Genomic DNA, 25,034 nt, shown 5'->3' with positions numbered 1-25,034 from the left:
TGCAATTTCAATCTAAGAGAAGCATAATAACAAAAAGGGGGCCAATAAGAAGTCTAGCCTGATCACGTGCCTGCCGACAGCTTCACCTGATAGGGCGTCGCTCCAAAAATGGACAGCAGGGCCCAGCCTTTCGGAGGCGCAAGGGGGCGGGGCCTATGTGGGGCAGGGTCGAATCAGGAGGCAGGCTGTTCTTCCCTTGCTCAGAGAGGAACCGCTGCTCTCTTGAGATGCTGCCGGAGTCCGGGTGAGTCGGCGTTCTCGTTGGGCGCTTGGGAGGGAAGGAGGCCCGGCTGGGAGTCCGGAGGGTGGAAGCCCTTCTCCCCCTTGAGCTGCTGGGATTGTCACTTCCCGTCATGCCTGGCTGCTCTGCCTGGGGGTGATGGGCTGTGCAGTCCTGCGAATCCCCACTATAACAGGCATGGGCAAACCTGGGCCCTCCAGGTGTTTTGGACTTCAACTCCCACAATTCCTAACAGCCGGCTGTTAGGAATTGTGGGAGTTGAAGTCCAAAACACCTGGAGGGCCCAGGTTTGCCCATGCCTGCACTATAAGCATTGCAGATTCTACAGGTTGAACATCCCTTATCTGAAATGCTTGGGACCAGAAATACTTTGAATTTCCCATATAATAATAATAATAATAATAATAATAAGTTTATTTGTATCCTGCCTCCATCTGGGCTGTGTGGTCATGTTCCAGAAGCATTCTCTCCTGACGTTTCACCCACATCTATGGCAGGCATCCTCAGAGGTTGTGAGGTATATTGGAAACTAAGCAAGGGAAGTTGATTTATCTGTAGAAGGTTCAGGATGGAAGAAAGAACAGTTGTCTGTTTTGACGCAAGCGTGAATGTTGCAATTAATCACCTTGATTAGCATTGAAAAGCCTTGCAGCTTCAATGCCTGGCTGATTCCTGCCTGGGGAAATCCTTTGTTGGAAGGTGTTAGCTGGCCCTGATTGTTTCATGTCTGGAATTTTCCTGTTTAAAGTGTTGTTCTTTATTTATTGTCCTTATTTTAGAGTTTTTAATACTGGTAGCCAGATTTTTTTCATTTTCATGGTTTCATCCTTTTTGTTGAAATTGTCCACATGCTTATTGATTTCAATGGCTTCTCTGTGTAGTCAGACATGGTGGTTGTTAGAGTGGTCCAGCATTTCTGTGTTCTCAAATAATATGCTGTGTTCAGGTTGGTTCATTAAGTGCTCTGCTATGGCTGATTTCTCTAGTTGGATTAGTCTGCAGTGCTTTCCTTGTTCCTTGATTCGTGTTTGGGCCATGCTGCATTTAGTGGTCCCTATGTTGACTTGTCCACAGCTGCATGGTGTATGGTAGATTCCTGCAGAGGTGAGAAGATCCCTTTTATCCTTTGCTGAATGCAGCAGTTGTTGGCTTTTCTTTGTGGGTCTGTAGATAGTTTGTAGGTTGTGTTTCTTCATCAGCTTCCCTATGCAGAATTTCATACATGAAACAATCAGGGCCAGCTAATATGGGGAATTCCAGACATGAAACAATCAGGGCCAGCGGATATGGGAAATTCCAGACATGAAACAATCAGGGCCAGCTAACACTTCCCAACAAAGGATTCCCTAAGGCAGGAATCAGCCAAGCGTTGAAGCTGCAAGGCTTTTCAATGCTAGTAAATGTGATGAATTGAGACATTCACACCTGCTTCAAACAGACAAGAGTTCTTTCTCTCACACTGGACATTCCACAGATATATAGACCTCCCTTGCCTAGTTTCCAAGGATGCCTACCATAGATGTGGGCGAAATGCCTGGAGAGAATGGTTTTGGAACATGACCATACAGTCTCACAGCAACCCATGAAAGCCTTCAACAATACAAGTAGATTTTCAGTTAACCGGCACCCAAAGGGATTGATAGATTTTGGATTAATTTACTTTTCTGGTTGCTTGATAGTTACTATTCAAAATAGGTCTAACCAATACTATATTCATACTGTGCTATAAACTTGACATTGATTTCATATTAATGTTGTAAATACTGTATAGCAATTACATTGTTTCAACATTAATGTCACGTCAAATGAAAACAAATTTAATGTAGCACACTTTACTGCATTACACATGTATTTAAATTTTTTATTTAAAATATTATTTCTTTGATTTTTTTTGCCAGTTGCTTGAGAGTTCTGGTTAATGGAGAATCTACTCCATCTTCTTGGATCTTTTCTCTCTTTTCTTTTCTCTTAGACTGCATCTACACTGTCAGATTAATGCGGTTTGACAACTGCCATGGCACAATGTTGTGGTATCCTGGCAGTTGTAGTTTGGTGAAGTATCAGCACTATTGTGCACTGTGCAGAGATGTTTCTCTGAAGGGAAGAGAAACGATACATCTAATGCTATCAAGGCAAGACCAGATAGTCATTTGCCAACTTTAATGTTGATCCCGATGCAAAATGGTTGTATACTGAGCCATCACTAACTCAGTCTCCCATATGGGCAGTTTTGGAGTGTTTTGGAGAAGGGATACTCAACCTGTATTGGGGGATAGTGGCTCTGGCTACCTTCTGCTGGCAACAGGCTTCCTGGAAGCTCTCTTGAAGGGTTGGGGGTGGGGCTTTGAAGGATTGAAGACTTTGCACATTCAGGCTCATCCTCTTTCATTCCTTGTGCTTAGAATTGTGTTGATCAGGCACTGAAATGAGGAGGAAAGGCATATATGTCTGTGTATGAATGGTGCCTTTCCAACGTGTCTTTCCCCAATGACAGAAGAGCCTTGTTGCCTCTCTTGCTGGTGGTGCTGTGTTTGGGATGGCACAGATTTGCACTAAAGGGAGGCTTGGTGATGGGCTGTGCGGGTGGGAGTACACGGGTTTCCTTCTGCCTTTAAAGGCAGACTAATTGCTGCTTAATCCTGCTCAACGGCATCCGGTTATTGCAAGATCAGACCTAGAGGGTGTGATTTTCTCATGTATAGCTTCCTGCTTTTGAGTCCCTACCCGAGCAGCTGAGGAAATGGCAAACTTTAAACTCATTTAAAGGAGTGAGTTCAATCAGGCCCCTTCTACACAGCCGTATAAAATCCAGATTATCTGCTTTGAACTGGATTATATGTCAGTGTAGACTCATATAATTCAGATCAAATCAGATAATGTGGATTATCTGCTTTGATAATCTGGATTATATGGCAGTGTAGAAGGGGCTTTAGGCTGACAGTGTAATTCTGGATTTGAAAAGAAAATGAACCCAATCCTTCCCTTCACTCTGGGTGCATCTACTGTCGAATTAATGCTGTTTGACACCACTTTAATTGCCAAGGCTCTATGCTATGGAATCAAGGAAGCTGTAGTTTGGTGAGGTATCAGCACTCTTTGGTAGAGAAGGCTAAAGATAAAAAACTACAGCTTCCAGGAATCCATAGCATTGAGCCATAGCAGCTAAAATGGTGTCAGACTGTATTAATTCTCTGGTATATATGAATCCCTAGTTGGGTCAGATCTCGAATGCAATTGAATGCTTTTTGCGTTTCAATCTCATGCATTTATAAAATCCCATGATACCATTAGAATAAGGTTACTCCTGTTCTGTAGTTTTTCCTATTCTCTTGAGCTGTTTGTAAATGTGTCCTCATTTTCACACAGTGGATGAACTCTCTGCTGCTCCATGTATGGGACAGAGTGGCTGTGTCCCAATGATCCACTAATTTTAGTCTGGATGGCAATAGCTAGAGAAGATGTGCTTAGACAATTTGTCAGTCCGCACATGCTGCAGATTCAGTATCGTTGAGTCACTCCTTATCCTTGTTATACAACTTAAAGTAATAACTGGCTTTTTTAAAAAATCCCATTTGTACAGGGGATGTTTCCTGTGCTTTTTGTTTTGCAATAAAGTTGATGATTCAGGAGCGAGCAATATCACCAGTTCCTTCTTCTGCAGCCCCGAAACCTTGGGTCAGCCCAAGACATTTTGTTGGCTTAAGACACTGTAGAAAATGCCTCCTACCCATCTGAATCAAGGTGCCTATCTTATTAAACTCACATATAATTAAAAAAATGTTAATCAAAAGAACTGGGTTGACTTTTTCATGCGTAAGTATTGTACCTTAGCTCTTATCAAAAAAAGAACCATGCTTTCCTTTAGAATAGAGTGGTGAAATGCAAGGCCTTAGTTCATCTCAGGAGAACCTAAAAGAAGCATCTGCCCCCCTCTTCCCTTTATGCTGTGCTGGTATTTTTGGGGTTTTCAATACCTGGCTGAGGAAATGGGGGGGGGGTCAACCCCCTGAGGCACCTCTCTCTGCAGAACGACCTTCACCTTGTCCACAGGTCATATAAAAATCAAGTGGCCCCCAAAACCTGCCCTCAACATACATGAGGTCGACGTATACACGAGTATAGAAAATCTAGGCAAATTATTTAGGCATGCCAGGCTGATAGTCTTAGAAGAACCTCTTCCCATCCCTGCAAGTTAATAGTATCATAATTAAAAACCTCAAATAACCAATCATTTGGTTCCTTTTCATGAGACCTGAAACCTGTTGCCTGAGGCAGCTGCGGGGGACTAGATCTTCTAAAACTATCTGACTCTGAGGAATCATTCTGTGCCACTTTTGTGCCTAAGATTTATCTCATCCCTCAGTGTTACATTTGGCTGGTTTTGTTCCTGTTTAGGAGCAAAGCGTGTGTTTGGGTGATTAGCACTTCCTGGCAAGATTATAGACATAAAAGATGTCAATTAAATATCGGAACACCAACACAAGTGTTAATGGCATATGTTTCCCTAAAATTATTTATACATATTCAGGGCAGAATTTTGCCTTGACAAACATTTTCCTAAACCATTATTCGTTCTGTTTCTATTCTGCATGTCTAAGGATTGATGCTTTTTTAGCTTAATCAGTATCACATTAACTGTTACAGGGAAAGAAGAAAGCATGGGAATATAGAGGTGAGCTGCCAATACTCAATAACGTTTGAGACAAATTGATCAGATACTAATATGGTCAATCTGTTGGGATCTTTTCTGAGAATTTCCTATGGTACCCTGGCGTTCCCCCCCCCCCCCCCCCATTTATTTGCCTTTTAAGATTCATCAGTGAAACATTACTTGGGCTTTGTGCTTTCAGTGCCAGTGTTCCTTTGGCTACTGATTTTTGAAAGATTGTTCTCTTTTCCCTTGACCAGATAAACTATTAGAAGTACAAGAAGACTGTTGTTTTTGCCCAAATACAAGTGTGTCGCCCTTTCCCCTTGCCTTGATGTGTTGGGGAAACTGATTTGTGCTGCGCAGAGGAAGCCTGTAACTGGAGGACCGTGGAAGGTTACTACCTTGAAGACTGTGTTGGAGAAGACATGGCTCTGACTCTTGAAACAGAGTCGCGGATCTATCGCTCCCTCAGGACTATCTTTGGTGCTACTGCACACCTAGTTTCACTTGGATTTACCATCTTTGTGGCTGTGCTTGCAAGACCTGGATCAAGTAAGTCAGGAGTAGTTGTAGGTTCATGGATGGATCATAAAGTTGATGACAATAAGACTTTGGCAGGGATCCTTGAAGTTGTCCAGCCATCCAACTTTTTTTTCAAGCAGGTGCAGAGATAACATTAACAAACTGAAAGTCAGTACAGTTCTGTGCAGTGCTGGTTTCTGTGAGTTTGTTTAATTCTGAATTTGACTGAGTTTAATTGTTAGAAAAATGCAGGCTCTAATCCAGGGCTGGAGCTTTTCTCTCTCTGTATGTTTTAGATGTCAGTTTTTAAAGGCCCCAGGAGCATAGCTGATGGTGAGAGATTACATGAGTTGTCCAAAATATCTGTGCAACCAAAGGTTACCCACCCAAGCTTAAATGGATAAGAATAGCTATTGCCAAGTAAGTTCTTTATTTATTGTTTCACCTTTTTCTTAGCACATGATCTATGTACAACATAGATTAAAACAAAGTTCTGCTAAAAATCTAATAATATATATTTTATAAACCAATTAAATAAATAAATCGGAGATAAAGATCGTCTGAGAAGGCCCTGCCCTAGGTCCCACCTCTTTCGCAGGCGTGATCGGTGGGGACGAGAAACAGGACCTTCTCAGTGGTGGCCTCTCCGCTATGGAACTCCCTCCCCAGTGAGATCAGAACAGCCTCTTCTCTCCTGACCTTTAGGAAAAAACTCAAGACATGGCTTTAGGACCAAGCTTTCGACAAGTAATTGGACCAGTGCAATATGTAACTACGAATCAATGTGATTGATAAATGGAATGGCCCTGGATTATGTTTTGGATGGTATGATTGTAAGAGATGCTTTAATAACTCATGTTTTAACTATTAGTTTTAATTTTAGTTGTTTGATATATGTGTATATGGCATCAAATTGCTGCCTGTTGTAAGGCTGCCTTGAGTCCCCCCCAGGGTCGAGAAAGGCAGGATATAAATATGGCACATAAATGAAAAAATAAACAAACAGTTCTACTGAAGACACTAATTTAACACAGTTTTGAACACATTTAAATCATATTAAAGATGACAGAAAGACATCACCTAATATTAATATAGCAAAAGGCATAGTAATAGAGAGAAGAGGGTGCAAGAAGTCTTTCTAGGTGCCGCCTAGAAGAAGACATAGTAATTTGTGTCTCAGGGTGTATCTGCACTATAGAATTAATGCAACTTGCCACTCTCAACTGCCATGGCTCAGTATGATTTTATCTTGGGTGTTGCAGTTTTACAATGTATTTAGCCTTCTTTGCCAAAGAGTGTTGGTGTCTCACCAAAATACAAATCTCAGGATTCCATATCCTTGAGCCATGGCAGTTAAAGTGCAAAGTCTAGCAAAAGAAAGAGTATTCATCTCCATCCTGTTATCCATCTGTACCTTGAGTACAATTGATGTTATCCCTCCACATCCAGTTGCCTGTTCTTAGATGGGCTATTGCAGATTTGCCTTGAGAGTTTGTCCAGTGCACATCTGTGTCAGATAGTATAGCATTTCTCTTGTTCCATTACTGAGTGCAACATTTGAGCTTTGTCACAGCAAGCTGATCCTTTGATGGCCACATCTCCTATTATCCTGTTTCAGCCTGGAAGCTTTTACATAATATGTTTTCAGCTTCTCTGATAAATGGGTCCCTCAGTGTAATGAGAGTCACACATACAAACAATGGCTTTAGATGAGATCACCTGGCCCATTTTCAGTAGTGTTCCAAGAATTTCAGCTCTGGAAAATGTGTCTGAGGTTGCATTTCACAGGACACGCCATGTTTACTCAACATGTTATGCTTTGGTTGTAAAGTGGATAATATTTATTGCGTAACACATATTCTTGAACCAGAAAAGTTTATACTAGACCTTAAGGTGCTACAAATGAATATCAGCACACTTTTGGAATGTACAAATTTGGTTTGAAGCATTCCCATTTCCACAATTTCTTTTAATGCCTGTCCTTTAAATTTTGAGAATGCATTAGTCATATATTACTTCTCTCTCAATCTCATCCAATGGAAAAAGGTAAAAACAGTGTGATCCCAAGAGAGCCGGTATGCTATAATGGTTTGCGTATTGAACTATGACTCTGAAGACAAAGGTTCAGATTTCTGTTGGCCGTGGAAACCCACTGGATGACCTTAGGCCAACCACACCCACTTCATTGTCAGAGGAACCCCTTCTGAACAAACCTTGCCAAGAAAATTTTGTGATATAGTCACCTTAGGAGTGCCAGAAATTGGCAATGATTTGAAGGCATACAACCACAAACATGATACCAAATGGAAACACCCAGTAAATTGAGGTTGCTTCCAAACAAGGTCATTGCTTGTTTGTTTTGCAGTGAACCCAGATGTTTTAAGGTTCTATGCAGGACTCTCATGTTTGTGTTGCATTTTAATGGTGACAAAAACTCACTTCTCTGGAAGCACCCTTAAAATAATTTATACCAGTTTTTCACTCCAGTAGAAACAGTGTCACCCAATTGGAGTGGTTGTGAGCTTTCTGTAAAAGACTGGTTGTCCCACATGTATCAAACAAGATCAGCGGGCCAAATCAGTCTCACCACATCATTTTATGTGAAGAGCTGGCCCGCAAAGCTTTCAATTCCAGGGAAACATAATTATATTTGTACCGTCTTACCGTTACAACCAGCACTTTAAAGGCAACCCTAAGGTTGATGCCCTTGGTGAAAATGAGTTTGACACCCCTGTATCCACTCTCAGAACAAGACTTCATAATCTTTAGTCTGATCCAGCAGGGTTCTCATGCAAGTTGAATTGATTATGACTGTGTCTCATCTGAAGAGCTGGCAGTATATTTCCAGATGTGTGTTCGTTGATTTGACTGTAAAATTTATTTTTTTTCTCTCATTTTCTTTACAGGTTTATTTTCCTGGCATCCCCTCTTGATGTCTCTTGCGGTAAGCCAGCCAAAAACGTATTTTGCCACTTTCTTCCCAAATAACAAAGTATAATCTTGTCTGTCTGTTTTGTGAATGAGTTCTGTTCACTAAAATAGTCTGATAAATTGTGGGGCTGGAAGGGAATATGCACCTGTTCCTGCATTCTGTGGGCCTTGAATCAAGAATTCTTGCTAGTCCCTTGTTCTAAGTTACGATTAGCTCCAGAAATATAATTACCCAGATCACATCTCTGTAACTCTCTTAAGCCAGAGTTTTCCAACATTTCATGTTGGTGATGCACTTTTAAAACATGCATCATTTTATAACACAATAATTCAGTGTTACTAGCAAACAGGAGGTTAAACCAACCACTTATAAGAAATACGGGTACATACCTAAATTGCAAAGCAAATTTATGGGGGCACAACATATTTCATGAAAATCTTTCATTTATATTTTTTAAATATCTATGTTCTATTACTTATTTCACATATGTAGATTCAGAGGTTTCTCATTACGTTTGTGTGACACACCTACACACTGCAGCCAACACAGTAATGTGTTGCAACACACAGTTTGGAAAGATCTGCTCTAAGCTTTTGGCTGATGGGGTTTACTATAAAATGCCTTTCTGAGTTGGCTAGGGTTTGTCAGTGATAAACCACTATCTGGTAATGTATCTGTCAAAAACGGTCTCTACTCTAAATGTTCAGGAGAAATTCATTTTGTATGGATGAACTTTTCAATTTCTCTTGATCTTCTAAGAACACTTTCAGGTAATGATGAGTTTTCTTTTGCCTCCCCTTTAGTTTTCCTTCTTGATGACAGAAGCGCTGTTGGTTTTCTCTCCAGAGAGCTCCCTGCTTCGGTCCTTCTCGCGCAAGGCCAGGGCCCGCTTCCACTGGGCTTTGCAGCTGCTTTCTCTGACCTGTGCAATACTGGGCTTGGCTATCATCTCCTATAACAAATACCTCAATGGGAAGGACCACTTTGTCACGTGGCATGGCCAGACAGGCTTGCTGACGGTGTTTTATGCTAGCATGCAGTGCATGGGCGGAGTTGCTCTACTCTACCCCAAGCTGATGAAGAACTGGACATTAGGCAAACTGAAGCTTTACCATGCCACGTCAGGGCTGATTGGGTACCTGCTTGGTTGTGCCAGTTTGATGCTAGGCATGTCTTCCTTGTGGTTTACTGCAGCGGTGACTGGAGTCTCCTGGTATCTCTCCATCCTGTGTCCTATCCTCACCAGTTTGGTTGTGATGAACCAAGTGAGCAACGCCTACCTCTACCGCAAGAGAATTCAGCCTTGAAAAAAACACTCCCAAGAGATACTTTCTGAGATCCTTGAAAGCATCCCACATCTTCTTTTAAGGAGTTCAGCTTTATCTGACGATAACTTTGGCATTTAAAAAAATACTTCTGACTTCCTCCCACTGTTGAAATCCTGCAGCAACGGTGTAAGGGTCCATACAGTGTTCTGTGTGCATCTCCCTGAAATTGTGGTATTGAGTAGTAACCCAGAAGCAGTGTGCTACTGCCTCCCCATGAAAGGAAACAAATTACATAGACATCTCTCAGTTCAGCTAACTTGCATAAAGACATACTTCACTTGCCCTAGATTACTCCCCATTAGTAAAGTGGTTGGCCCTCGGAGGTGGTGGTCTGAGGAATAGGTGGAATTGTGTAACTTCCTTTCTGTGTTCCCTTCAGTACAGTATCTACCTGTGTAGAGGCTAGACGTCTCCCCAGTTTTTATTTTTACATTTCTTTGGACAAACTGAATCAAGTGGACAAAATTGTTAGCTGCATCAACACTCATTATGTAGTGTGTGGTAGACTAACACTACACTACAGTTGACACATATGTAGCTTTGGAAATATTGCTTTTTGTACCACAACATAAAAACCCTCCACCCAGCAGAGCCAGTGGTCCTGCTAGCAAGGGCTGATGGTAGTGCTTTCCTGAATTGTTGTTTTTCTGTCCAAGACTTCTTTGGGCAGCTACATGAGAATAAGCCTCACTGAATGCAGTGGGCCATACTTTCAACCGATCATGCATGTCTAAGGGTCCCCCTCGTTGCAGGCAGGCTGACTGGCATATACCCTGTCCATTGTGAGGTCCTGCAGCTTGGTAATTGTAATCATTCATACTGTGGTAAGAGCACAAGAGCTGGTTTAGTCAGCTGCTATTCATAATCAAGGGAGATTGTGACCCAGTGATCATATGTACTCATGACCTCTTGGCGTGGAGAGAAAAAGAAATGGCTCAGCTCTTTCTCATCTACATTTTATGATAACCCTTTTCCTGTGTACTAAGTGAATAGCGGCTTAATTGCACAGATTTCTCAGTGAACCAAGCACAAAGTTAGAAAGGCTGTTTTTGTCTGATGCCATACTTTGATTAAACCTTCCCAACATTTGATTGTTCATGAATAGCAATATTTACTTAATAGGCAATATGTTGCAGTCCCAAGCAGGGTGACATAGTATTCAAGTATGAACAGGAATATTTTCCCACACTGTTCCAGAATTCCTCTACAACAGCGGTTCTCAACCTGTGAGTCCCCAGATGTTTTGGCCTTCAACTCCCAGAAATTCTAACAGCTGGTAAACTGGCTGGGGTTTCTGGGAGTTGTAGGCAAAAACACCTGGGGACCCACAGACTGAGAACCACAGCTCTACAAGAACGTTTGGGTGCAACTTGCCATCCATTCTCGTGTGTATGGTCAGCATATGTGTTATTCTGGGTGCTTAATTTTGCAGTGAAGAGCTTTTTTTTTAAAAAAAAAGAAAAGTGAATTTCATAACATTTTCCAGGAAAGTCATGCATTTGTAGTTCTGTTGATGTGTATCTTCAAGTCATTGCTAATTTATGGCAATCTTCTCATTGAATTTTCTTTAAAAAATTTGCTGTGAAGGGGTTAGCCCAGGCCCGGGTTAGTCTTTACTTTCCTCTGAGGCTGAGGAAATGTGATTTCAGACAAGTTATTTCTGGGCTATGAATATTCTTGTTTAATGGTACTGTCTCCCAAAGTTTTCCAGAGCAAGGGCCAGCCTCTGGTGCTTCTTTTGGTAACTGCTTCGAAACTGTTTTCTCCACTCTCTTTATTTTTCTTTGCAGCATGTTGATGCAGGTGTGTGAAAGCTATGTTTTTGGGTAGTTGGTCAAAGCAAGCTGTCTGTTTTCCACTCATAATCATTCTGTCTTGAGAAATAAAGGAAATAAGCTTTTTTGTGCAGGACCAAAATGAGTAAAGCTAAGGCCCTTTTTTAATAGTGGAGAAAAGAATGTGGCTGCATGGAAGAATTATTTACCTTCATCAAGCTGGTCGTTACTACCCCGTTGAATCCAGGTGACACAGTTAAATCTTGCTTTCAAATGTACTTAATTTAAAATCAGCTTTGGTTGGATTAGGGCCTTTGACTGCAACCCTTAGAATGAAATCCTGCCCACAGAATATTAAAGACACAGGGTGGAAGACTATTGCCTATAGCAAGATATTTTGGATCTTTTCCAGAAGTGTAGTAGGCATGGAGTGAGTTTTTTTTTAAAAAAAGAATTACTTAGCATTAAAATGTCTAATTTTTAATGGTGTATAGCTATGCAACATTATTTGCTTCATCATAAATTTTACCATGTAATGCAATATTCCAAGCTTTCCAGGCTTTAAAAGAAGGGTCCTTTGCCATTTTAAATGGTGCTAAGTTGTTCTCATCATTTCTTTGTTAGCTTGAGAGCAGCCTTCTCTTGGGCATCAACAATGTGTGTTTTAACTTGCCATCTTCTCCTTCTCCCTGCTTACCTGCATTAACCTGGTTGAAATAATTGTGGCTTCAGTTAGAGCTGACATGGCATTTCACACAAATATTGTCTTTACAGACACTTCCTGCATTTATCCATGTCTGAAGCTGCCTTGGATAAAACAATTGATAAGCTCACTTGCAGTTTTCACTGAGCATGAAGGGTCTCTCTGCATGGCAAATGAACCAATCACTGAAACTGGGCAAGAAAAAAAAAACTAACTTCAGGAGCACAGACTGAAAGGGAGCTTTTAAACAGCTGCAGAAGTTCTGTTGTGTTGCTACTTGTACATTCTCTTTTGATCCACTTGGCATCATTGTTAGATGAGGAGGGAGTTGTCTTAGCCCGAGCTGGAAAGTTTTGTTCAACACATTCCCTTTAAATTATGCAAGAATCCTGTCCTCCATGCATCTCATACTCTACTCATTAGGGCAACTGTGAACAGCATTTCGGAAAACCTATTGGATACTTGGAAGCTATCAAGTAATAATTGAATTCATATTGGCTATGGGAATAGTGCCTGCTCATTTGACAGTAAATGAATGTGCCTGTTTCATCTGCTGAAACCTTTCTGCAGGTAAGCAGACTGGCTAAATTTGATTGAGATGGTAAAATATCGGGAGGATTCATAGCTGGTTCAAAAACCATAGTCATCATTCGCTCATCATTAAACTGATTAATGCTTTTAAGTGAAGTGATGCAGGGTTTTTGTCATGGGTTTTATACTTTTAACTTTGTTATATCAGTGATTAGGATGAAGGGGTGGAGGAAACCATTTTCCGATTCTAAGGGTGACAATGCTCAGGTATAATGTCTGGCAACAACACATGTGAAAAGGTATTCTGGTTTGTAGTGCAAGCTAAACACTGATCAGCTGTTTGATGTAATTGAAAATACATATGCAATTTAAGCCAGCATTAGTAATAGTTCTACTTTACTTTGCAAAAATTAGACTTCATCTGGTGTCCTGGGTGCTGGTTCCTTGATTGTGAACACAAATGGGAGAGGAAGGCAACAGAAAAGCAATGCAGAAAGCAAGTCACTTGAGGAAAAGTTGAAGAAACTGAGTAAATATTATCTAGAAAAGAGAATTCTCAATAATTGGTAGAAGGCAGTGATATAATTGTTTGGAGATTAGGAGAAATGTAGTGGCAAGAGCAAATTAACAATAATATTACTTAAAACACTTCACATCATAGAAATAGTTGCATTATGTGTGATCAGAATCAACTACCAAGAGGGATTTTAAAAAAATCAAGACCATTTTTAACGGATAATCCTATCAATGACTACTATTCATAGTGACTGCACACTAACTCCAGGAGTAAATGCAGCAGGTTCGAAGACCCTTTGCTGGAGATCAAAAATAGGACAGGGTTACTGTCCTCTTGTTCTGTTTGTAGGAACCATGGAAAACAGAATACTAAGATAACTCCTTGGTCTACTCCAGGAGGGAACTGATGTCTTTATGAGGTCTTCAGACAGAATCTGGACAACTCTCTACTGGGGATATTCTAACTCAAGGTTTTCTGTAGTGAGAAAGATTTATACTATAAAAGATCTGAAAAGTTCTCTCCAGTTCAGATTCTAGACTAGAGACTGTTGTACTTTGGCTATATTATAAGATGTGACTAATTAGAAAACACAATTAATGCTTGGCAAGGTAGAAATAAACAGAAATAAAAAAACGGGCCCCTTCCACATAGCTGAATAAAATCCCACATTATCTGCTTTGAACAATGTGGCAATATATGGCAATGTGGACTCAGATAACCCACTTCAAAGCAGATATTGTGGGATTTTCTGCCTTGATATTCTGGATTCTCTGACTTTGTGGAAAGGCCCTAAATTCCAGATGAATAGACTCGGGGAAGCCATTGCCCTGAGTTTGTAAGACCTAAGCAGGGCTGTTGATGACCAAGTCACTTTGTCATCAACAGCTCTGCTCAAGTCTTATAAATTTACAAATATATCTCATTCATAAAATTGCCATAGATTGAAACTGTTGTAATAGCAGTTTACAAGAAAATGTATGTTTTGTTCTGTATAACTAAGATGGCACAAGAACAGTTAGGGCAACTAATCAGGACAACTATACAGGGAAGCCTTTGGTGCAGACAAGATTCTCTACATGTCTGCCTTCTTCCAGGGGACTCAGATTATAAGTAACTGTCTCTACTTGCTATTTTACTATTCACAATGGGAGGGGATTATGTAACTGTTGTTTATGTCACACAAATAGCAAAGCACCCCATATTTCAACCGACGTTTTGGGCTTGAAAGGTTTGTGACAAAAGTAAAAGTAAAGAGGTTTTGAAGCTGGCATTCAAACCTCTTCCCTCAAGACATACGTACCCTATCTGATGTTTTGCCATGGATTTACCAACATAACTGCCACTAACAAAACACTAAACAAAATGAGTACTGCTGATCCATAGCAGAATCCAGACACAATACCTGCAGCTGAAAAGACCTTTAGAAAAGAAATTTCTACATGATTCACTCTCCCTAGTTGATAGATTAAATTTCACCCAGAAGCAGAATTATAAAATTGTATGCATGAGGACTCTTTACAAGATTCTCTTTTCATCTACATAGCATTCTGCCTAAGAACCTGCAAGCATGGCTACAGAAGACTTGAAAATTGGCCTCTCAAAATGTCATTTGTTTAACAAGGCGCCTCATGAAGCATCTGGAAACCATCAAAGAGGGAAAGCACTTCCCTGCTTGCAAAGCCTACCCCATTCAATATAAGGTCATGAACAAGGACACAACCAAAAGGTACTGCAGCTTTGTAGCAATGTAATACCTGCTACAATTATACCATGTTGGCAGTTTCCCACCATTGACTTATTCTTGGTTTTCTTTACTATTGTGCAGCCACTACTGTCTGATAGCGTTTATTTAACCTTTTGTCTTCTGAATTCTCTGTAACATATATAATAGCCATTGCTCATCAACCATGGTGTTCCTTTGTCTGCTAGGTTTTATTTATTAGCCCTGTATTTCTCAGCTTCTCAAAAAAAGAGCTGTAGAGATTAAGAACTGGAAGGAAATAGACCACAAGTTTATTCAGTCTCTATTCTACCCTCTGAGACACAATAAGAACCCATTTTTTTTCAACTCCCATCTCTAGCTTCTATGAATCTTGCAAAATTAATGATAAATCTGGACTTTTTGCAATGTAAACAGCCAAAGTCCACATGCTTCAATTTAGATATTTTTCAGTGTGGTAACTTGCACTTAAATGTTTTGCAGTTAAATCAGTAATAAATTCAACAGCTTACACTCAGTACATTGGGATCAGCTACAGGCATCCTCCTGTTCAGCATAATTGGAATCCGGCCTAAACTGTTACTGTCACATTGCATTTATCTTTTCTGCTTATTCTCCAAAATCAAACCACCTGCCATTCAGAAAGAGACTGGAATGGCTGAACTCTGACAGCTGCACAAACCTATTACATTTCGAAGAAGTGTCTATTAAAGGACAATGATCACAAACCTCTTTTAAAAACTGAAGCGGAAATTACCCCCATACAAGGCATCCTCAAGCTCATCTGGCACTTCAGCAATCAGTCCTTCTAATGCGCATAATTAGCAGACAGGCAGTTAAGATAAACAGATACCTCATCCAAGATGACATTTTGATACAGAAATCCCACAAAGTAAACTTAGCATTAAAGAGTAATGGGGAGTATGATGTAGGAGTATTCCATTGCAAAACTGTAGCATCATTCTTTCCTCTCTTTTTTTAACCATTAACTTACTAGAGCATTTTATGAACACATCATATTCAGCAATTACACAATCAGTTTTCACCATAGTAATCAATTTAGGATTGATAGAAATTGGATGCTGACTGAAGCAGTTCTCAACAGATGTACCCATTAAGCAAAAACCTACTTTGTTCTGCAACTTAGTGTCAGATCATTCACCCCGGGACTTGGCTAGAGGAGACCTCAGGAAAACCCCCACTCAGCCTCAAAGTTCCCTGGATGAACCTGGGGAAGTCAGTATATGTCATCCTATTCTGCCTTTAGGGCTTCTATCAAGATGAAATGAGGTGAAGAAAACACAATTTAGATTCAACCCTGTTAAAATGTCATAAGCATGGCCTACGTGCCTGAAAAAGTTGTTTAATCTTCAGAAATCAAACAAAATTTCACCAGTGTGTGTCAGCAGACCTAATTACTGCCCTGCTATGTGTTCCTTGTTTTGCTCTTCTGTATGCTTTTCAGCATGAACCTAGACTGAAGGAAATGATTTCTTTTTTAAATGCTTTATCACTTTTTACCTTTTGTATTATGTAAATTTTTAACAATTAAAAAAAGCTATTGTAAGTCATCTTGACTCCTAACATTGTTCACATTGTTGGTTGTAAGTAAAAGTTTGAGACAACAACCAACTCCAAGTAAGAGTTTATGCCATCAAAGCAAGGAAGGTCAGAAAGTCAATGAAGAAGCACCTTTTGAAAGAACTGTTTATTGATACTGAAATTTGTGTGTTTATTTCCTGGTTGACACAAACTCCTCATGTGGTCCTTTAAAAAAATATCACAACATTGCCTCACACTTTTCCAATTCTGTTAAGTGTCCCCTAACCCCATCCTCTAGGTGGGAGAAGTATGTTCTTTGGGGCTGGTATCAGGGTAGTACATATTTAGGGCTTGCTGCCCTACCAAAAAAAGGGCTATCTCAGTCCAAAGAAGAGAAAGAAGCTAATGGTCTAAACAAAAAGAAAAATGAGGCAACAGAGGAATTGTCAAAGAGTCCCACCAAAAAAGCACCTTGAAAAACAGAACAGAAACAGCAATGTATATTTTACTTAGCAAAAAATTAATCCCAATAGCCCCTGAATACAATGGTACTCCACCGAAGACAGAGGCTGCTTTGCCATTTTAATCACTGCAAAGGGAAATGAAGAAAAACCAAAGGCTAAAGCACAAATAAAATTAATTTCCTATAGGAGATCCTATGGAAAGTATCAGAAGATGCTTCTTCACATAGTTGTTGCTATACTAGAAGCAAGCTGCTCAGAATCCCTAAACCCCTTCTTTTAACATCAAAAAAGAGGTGGACCTAAGTGGTCATATTGTTATTAAAAGGCTTTTAACTGTGGGTCCTTCCAGAGTCTAATGCAGCAGCTTGTTGTGGCAAGGCTCACCAGAGTTACCATATCTATGTAGAGGAAGGAAGGTTAATACCACAAAGGATTTTTGTAGGAAAGTGCTTGCTCATTTAATCAATAACAAAACCAACTCTAGAAGGAAATAAGGGAAGCTGTGATTTGACAAACAATGTCGCTAAATCAAAAGTTAATCAAGAGGGAAAGTGCCACAGATCACTTGCTGAGGTTGCTCTGCCATAATCTGGTGAGGTTCAATAATAGTTTGGCATTTAAACTTCACAAGAGAGAGGGAACTCACCAGGCAGGGCAGCACAGAACCTTAAACAGATTAACCAGAAATGTCGCCAAAAGGAGCCAGACACAAGCACACGTCTTAATAGCCACAATGGCAACTACCGATCAGGCCTGGTTTTGCAGTTTTTTTATTCAGCTTGATGCTCTTTACTGAGTTAAGGAGATGTGGATCTCCCTTCTGCCTTCCAGTTCTAAAACAAATTATCAGTTTCAAGCACCCCTCTGAAGAGAAGAAACATAATTCCAGGTCTGTGTGACAATTAACAGTTTCCATCCCAAGAGTCCTGAGACCTGGGCTTGGCCACATGTGGCTAATAAATGCTGGAAGGGAGGAGGTTGCCTCTCTGGGTCAGTAGGCATAGTGTTTTGTTCCCTGCAGAGCAGGCAGTGCTGTGAAGGAGAGCACATGAGGGGTCGTTAGCAGCTCTGACATACAGGGGCAGGCAGAGAAAAGAGAGCAGGTGTTTCATGGTCACAATTGTGAGGGGGCATCCTCAAAAGTTATGAGGCTGGATTCCTGGTTGGCTGCTTTTCCTGCTGTAAGAGTGTCCCGGCTCTTTTCTGGTAGCAATGGATCATCGGCCTTCATGCTGTCTTCTTCTTCATCCTCTTCCATGCTAGGCCATGCTGACTGATCTTCCACACGCTTCAAACGTTCATTCAGAGCCTTCAGGGCCAATTGTCTGTGGAATGAGAAAAGGATTCAAGGTCAACACAGGTTAGTTTGATGTGCTATATTTCAAGGAAGAGGAGTCTTCTAGTACTAGCCATCAAAAGCATCCATATCTATCTATGGATGAGAGGTACAAAGCAACACCTAAACATCAAAGATTCATTTTTTACCTATCCACCCCATTTCATTCACCTTATGTAGAAAACAAACTCTGGTCAATTCATTTTATTACACTGTACAGTTGCCTACACCATATCAAAATTAAATGCTCTCATTTTATTTTATGTCCAATACTGTCTGAAATGCATCTACCATTAGAGATTAAACTTCATAACATTCAAAGCAATGTGTAGATAATAAACTCTACTTTCCTGTACAAGAGTAGTTGTACAGTATTTATGTGATAGATATCTCACATAAACATACATAGAAAAGAAGGGAATAGATGAGTAAACAGAGATGGATGGATGAAGGTAAAAGAGAGAAGAAATTCATGAAAGTAAGTTACTGAAGAAGTTGGGTAACAGTACTGGGAAGAATTTAGTGATGTGGCTTACTGAGAATGGCTATAATCTGAAGATCTCAAAATGGAGAAATTACATGACAAACATGCAAATTAAAAAATATGTGTTATTGAGAGCCACCATGATATAGTGGCTTGAGTGTTGGACTGTGGAGACCAGGATTTCAATTCCCTGCGTGACCATGGAAATCCACTGGATGACCATGAGTGAGTAACCAGAAAAATCTGTGACAGGGTTGCCATAAAATTGTGTTTTAAATAATCTTTATTGAAGTTTTGCGTATACATAAATTAAAACTACTGTATTGGGTATCAGGGGGAGGTAGGGGCAGGGGTATAATTAGGGTTAGGGGGTAAAAAGAGGAAGGGGAGCTGCTAGAGGTTGGGAGTGAAGAGAGGGGTAGGAGAGGAGGCATGGGGTGAGGGGGGGAGGGGGGTGTTGGTCTTCCTTTGTCTTCCATATCGGATGTTGAAGTCATCTATTTGTCGTTTTTCTTTCTGTCTTTATTGTGAAATATAGTTTCTAAGCTTTTCCCAGTTTGTTTGTTTAATGCTTTTTCCTCTGGACTCTTTTAGTAAAAATGTTAGTTTGTCCATTTCTTGTATTTCTATCAGTTTCTGAAGCCAAGCTTCTTTCGATGGAATTTCAGCCACTTTCCAATATTTGGCAAAGACTATTCTTGCTGCTGTGGAACTGTACATAAATAAAATGTCGTCATTTTTATCGAACTGTGTGTCTGAGTCTGTTATTCCCAGTAGATAGTATTCTGGTTTGATTGGGAATTTTTTCTTTAAAATAATTTGTGTCTCTTTGTGGATTGTCTTCCAATATTTTTTAGTCATCTCACAAGACCACCAGGTATGGTAGAACGAGCCTTCTTCTGTCTTACATTTCCAGCAGGTATTGTTGTAGGATTTATACATCTGTCCAAGTTTTTTGGGGGTCATGTACCATCGGTGAAATATTTTGACCGATGGGTTGCCATAAAATTGAAAAATCTTGAAGGCACTTATCAACAAGATATGATTAACCCCACATGTCCTATTTTACACATTAGATGGGCAGTTATTTCAACAATGCCTGCAAGTGTAAAACTGTTCATATTAGACTGCTGTGTTAGTGCACACATGCTTTTTATTTCATGCTCTGTTTCAGGAAAAGTCATAATCTTTCTCATTCAGGCATGGGGCCAAGCACTCCACCCTTGATTTCCATACCCAGTCAACTTGAAATAAAGACATTTATTTGCATCTCTACTTTGCCATCTTTAAAATTTATCCTTTTCAAATCTTTCCCACCGGTGATATGAACATTTGTTCCATAGAGCTATGATTCAAATAGACCTTCAGACATTGGACTGCCACTCCTAGCAGCCCAATTACTGCAGCTACTGGTGAGCAATAAGAGTAATAGTAATAGGAGCCCCTGGAGGTGTAGTGGGTTAAACCCTTGTGTCGGCAGGACTGCTGACTTGAAGGTTGGGTTGCTGACTTGAAGGTCAACGTCCTTGCAGACAGCCAATTCTCTCACACCACTAGCGACATGCAGTTTCTCAAGTCGCTCCTGACATGGAAAAAAAGGGTGAGTAATGCTAAATTCTATAGTTCAGAAACAACTAGAGGGCTGAATGATTTTCCACTACATGCAAGAAAAGGAAAATAGGAAAAATGAGTTTGAAAGAAATGCACTTGGCTTACTGAAGTCCACAGGATTAAAGTAAATACCAATGTCTCTACGATGGTTTAAAGAATATTTAGAAACAACAGCCTCTCTTTCTACTATTAAAACAGTGCTTGAGATTTGTGTCCGAAACTGATCAGCTAACATCTCCTTAACTAAGTACAAATAAAAAGCTACTTTTAATAGACTCTTTCTTGTTATATCTTTCAAACAAGCAATAAGAATTTCTAACCCCTTCTCTAAGCAGAACAGTATTTTACAATCAAGTGATCATCATTTAGCCCTTTTAAATGTTTTGCACAAAGAACTCCCAAAGAGTATTCCTTTTTATGAGGACATTTGTTTATAGATATTGAAAATTTATCTATCTGTACAACCTCTTCCCTCTAAAAAGGGCATACGTGGAGTCTTCCATTCCAAAAATTTTGAATCGAATCTAAACCATATGGGGAAATATCTGCTAAACTGCTAGTATGAACATGGACAACCAGCAGAAATAAGGTTTCCAAGCATATAATAGGGCAAGAACAGGCAATGCCCTGGTGGGCAGGATACACCTAATCCGCCAAGAGCTGCACAGCATCTGTGGTTCACCACTGTTTCTGCTAAAACTCAGTAGTAGTGGTGACACGTCTCTATGCTACTGGAGGGAGCCAAAGCACCATAAATGTCCTCTTAGTGTGCTGCACAGAACATCTTCATCTCTTGTTTCCACTACTGAAATCCTGTAAACACTGATTTGACTCTCATGTTTTGGCTGCAAAACCCACCTTGCAATGGGGCATGTAGGCTGTCAGCTGAAACAAACTTTAGCTGTTTAAGCAGCACTGGACATATACATTAGCCCTCCTGAACATAAAACTGGGACAAACATCTTCAGGTTAATAGTTTGTCCAAAGCTTATCTACAGAAAGTGCTAAAAGATGATCAAGGGAGAATTTCAATACAAATACTTTAAGGGATACTATCAAAATCACACATTTCATCCCAATCTTGTGAAAAATATAGTAGAACTGAATTTGTTTTATAACTTTACACAGTCAAGACACATTATGCTTATTCATAATGTTGATGAAACCCAGCAATTAATCTCAATATTTTGACTTGCTCCATGCTGGTGCACAGCTGGTTTTTTGTATCCATGGATTCTGTAGCCATAGATCCAATCATCTATGTCTAAAAATATTCAATCAAAAAATCTTAAAAGCAAACCATGATCTTGCTATTAAATATTGCATATGTTTAAGTCTCATTTTACAACAGGACCTGGGCATCCATGGAACCAAACCCCAGTGGTTATCAAGGACTTGCTGTACTGTTGCCATAAGGTGCTAATGTTTTCAAAAAGATATGTTATTACATATTTCAAGGAGATAACTCTCTTTTATCCTGAATCCATTAGATATGAAGCTCATTTACAGCAAACCCAAATACACTAAAATTGAAGCTATTTTGTATGTGTGTCTTTGAGTTGCCTGTTAACCTATGGCGACCCCATGATTTTCATAGTATTTTCTTAGGCAAGGAAAACTCAAGATGTGGTTTTTCCAGTTCACTCCTCTGAAATAAAGCCTACATCATCTGGCATTCAATAATCTTGCATCCAAGTACTAATCAGGGCTGATTCGCTTAGCTTCCAAGATCAGATGGGATCTAGTGCCTTTAGAACAATGTTTCTCAAACTGTGCTCTGCCAGGTAAAACACCCGAAGGAGCATAGGGCTTCATCTCCCAGAAATGCCAGCCAGCTTACCAGCTGTTTGAAATTGTTGAAGCCCAAAACACCTGGGGAGCACAGTTTAAGAAACTTGGCTCTACAATATTTAGGCTGATGACATACCTAAGGAAATTTAAGTGGGCCCGTTAGTCAGATCATTGCCCTGCCGTATCTTAGAGTATGAATTATGTGGCCTTGTAGATACTGTTGCATTAGAAGATGTTGTTTGACTGGAACTCCCAAGAATTCCTTAGCATTAGCTATGCCAGTCAGGGGTGCTGAGGTTTGCAGTCCAACATCTGGACAGCTGCACTTTACCCAGTTTCACTCAAGATAATGAAAACGTCTGAACGTATTACCTATTACTAGAAAGCTAATTACAATAAAAAGTTGTCATTTTCAAACTCAAAGCTGTAGAATCAAGACAGCATGGAGTAAGACTCAGTGAACAAAATGAGATTTTTATTTCTAAGTAGATATGTGCTATATTGAGCAGTAAAGATCTCCACTCTGACCAAGTATCAAAAATATAATTGTCTTATTTTATTAAATCCAACAGTGCTCTCTACAGGTTGGATTGTTCATAATTTTGCTGGGTCAACAAACTTCTGCAGTTGTCCCTCCATTTGAGGGTTTAACTTTTGTTGACATGATTATTTGTGGATTTGATTGTTACCTTTAGGAACCTCTGAATCCACTAGTGTGACTCTATGATCAATTTCCAGTGGAAGCTAATCACAGAGTCATGCAAAAGGATCTAAATTCCCAAAGAGGTATTCTCTCAGGTAAAAAAACCAGTTTTTTTAAATGTGTATTGTTTCGAATTTTGCTGCTAACCTCAGCAAAAGTGGAGTCTACTACAGACTGCACGATTATCCTGATTCAACCCGGGGAGAGCTCCCTCTATGAGCTCCAGCTCCATGCGGGGACATAAGAGAAGCCTCCCACAAGGATGGTAAAAACATCAAAAAACATCCGGGCATCCCCTGGGCAACGTCCTTGCAGACGGCCAATTCTCTCATACCAGAAATGACTTGCAGTTTCTCAAGTTGCTCCTGACATGAAAAAAAATTCTTCGCAACAAGACAGAGTATTTTCAGAGCTAATGTCTTGGGTAGTTGCTGCTTTTTATAGCTTTGCAATAAATGAAAGACAAACTATGAAGGAGAGGCAGAACTTACAGCTCCAAGGTTGCTGTTTCCAATCACACATCTAAAGCTGGACCTACACTGCCCTTTCTCCCAACCTGGACTTTCCACGGATATATAAACCCCACCTGCCTAGTTTCCAACAGACCTCACAACCTCTGCGGATGCCTGCCATAGATGTGGGAGAGATGTCAGGAGAAAGTGCTTCTGGAATATGGTTATATGGCCCGGAAAACTCACAGCAACCTAGTGATTCTGGCTATGAAAGCCTTCAACAACAAATTGAAAATCTGTACACATAGATAGAAACTAGCAGTATTCTGAAAATAAAATCTTGGATGAGAGCCTGCAGCCAAATGAGGGCCTCCTTCCATTTCCTTCTCGCAATCTTCCAATATGACCACGCATAATTTTCAAGTAATCCCCCCCCAAAACCCTTACCTCCTTCGTTCAGCATCCTGAGGGTCTGTTCCAGGCAAGCTGATAGTAATAGAGGAAGGGGCTCCAACGTCATACCGTTTTACTGTTTTCCGACAGACTTTCACTTTGACCAAGAGACTGTGCACTAGATTGGCCAACAGGCCGACCACAGGCTGCAGGATCTCAGGGAAGAACGTGGCGAACGCAAAGTGATCTGACATGTCGCCGCGTCCTCTACTGTGCCTCTGGTAGAAGCGCAGATAGATCCAACTGGAAAGAACCCCAAAGCCATAGGAGGCCAAGACGTTGCTCGCGATGAGGGTGGTCAGCCTCAAAACGGCCAGGAGCAAGAGCAAGAGCATGGGCACCACCTTCATGCGCACCTGCGGGATCTTCAAGACTGTCCGGTCCCCCATGGTTTGCTTGAGGGCCACCAAGACGCCGCCCAGGAAGCCCAACATGCCGTGGATGCGGACTGTGAACAGGTAGGAGAGGTCAAAGAGCGCCACGTAGGACAGCAGGTAGGCCAGGGCGCCCAGGAGCCCCACGGAGATGTTGACCACGGCAAAGAAGATGAGCAGCTCCAGGGCTCCCCAGAGGGGCTCCAGCAACCGCCCGGCCGCCACCACTGTGGCCAGGCTCAGGCCCACGTCCCAGAGGTGGGTCTCCGCCACGCAGTGGGTGGCCAGCGTCCAGACCCAGAAGTTGGGCGGGAAGAGGAAGCCCGGCGTGACCCCCAGGGCGAAGACGGTGTCCACGGCGAAGGAGAGCAGGTAGAGCAGGAGCACCACGGCGCAGATGGACTTCACCACCACGCTGGTGCTGGCCAGGGCGGCCAGGAAGTGCTGCCGGGCCACAGGCAGGTACCGCTTCATGCTGAGGCCTCGCCTCGCCTCTCCTCAGCGAAGCCTCGGCCCCATGGCCGCCTCTGCCGCCGCCTGCTCTCTCGACGGGCCGCTAAGCCCCCAGCCGCAGGCCTCCTCAGCCCGTCCAGGCCCCGGAGGAGACCACCCGCGCCCCTCTCCCTCCGCCCAGAGAGGCAGGCCGCTCTTCCGCCTTCACCGCGCCGGGAGGCCCAGGGAGCGCCTTCTTTGCCTCAGCCCCATCCAGGTTGCCAAGGAAGGCCTCCACTTCGGCCTTCCTCCGCCGGAAGCTGAAGCTGCCCCCGCCCACAGCCCTTCCTCCTCGCTCGCTGATGCCGCCGCTTCCTCTCCGGCGCAAACAAAACAGCACAGCCGCGCATGCGCGACCCGTGCGCGCGCTGCTCGATGGGAATTGGAGGCCCCGGTGAAGTCAGGACTAGAA

The 25,034-nt window shown here is 41.4% G+C and overlaps 2 protein-coding genes across 3 annotated transcripts; one reads left to right on the top strand and one right to left on the bottom strand.

Annotated features, from left to right (window-relative positions):
- Window positions 1-28: 28 nt before the first annotated feature.
- LOC100551921 (transmembrane reductase CYB561D2) lies at window positions 29-19,493 on the top strand. 2 transcript variants are annotated; one of them, XM_008105050.3, is made up of 5 exons: window positions 29-244; window positions 4,886-4,913; window positions 5,150-5,444; window positions 8,321-8,358; window positions 9,150-19,493. In XM_008105050.3, exons 3-5 carry the CDS (start codon window positions 5,318-5,320, stop codon window positions 9,651-9,653), a joined length of 669 nt encoding a protein of 222 aa, XP_008103257.1. In that variant the 5' UTR covers window positions 29-244; window positions 4,886-4,913; window positions 5,150-5,317; the 3' UTR covers window positions 9,654-19,493. The 2 variants fall into 2 exon arrangements, with proteins under 2 accessions (XP_008103257.1, XP_003217609.1); XM_003217561.4 differs by lacking the exon at window positions 4,886-4,913.
- tmem115 (transmembrane protein 115) lies at window positions 16,614-24,953 on the bottom strand. The gene is made up of 2 exons (XM_003217624.4): window positions 23,751-24,953; window positions 16,614-18,251 (listed from the first exon to the last, which is right to left on the bottom strand). The coding sequence occupies exons 1-2, from the start codon at window positions 24,602-24,604 to the stop codon at window positions 18,041-18,043; spliced, it is 1,065 nt and encodes a 354-aa protein (XP_003217672.1). The 5' UTR covers window positions 24,605-24,953; the 3' UTR covers window positions 16,614-18,040.
- Window positions 24,954-25,034: the final 81 nt, after the last annotated feature.

The sequence above is a fragment of the Anolis carolinensis genome, chromosome 2 (assembly GCF_035594765.1).
Source record: "Anolis carolinensis isolate JA03-04 chromosome 2, rAnoCar3.1.pri, whole genome shotgun sequence".
NCBI lineage: Eukaryota > Metazoa > Chordata > Lepidosauria > Squamata > Dactyloidae > Anolis > Anolis carolinensis.
This window is presented reverse-complemented; position numbering and strand designations above follow the sequence as displayed.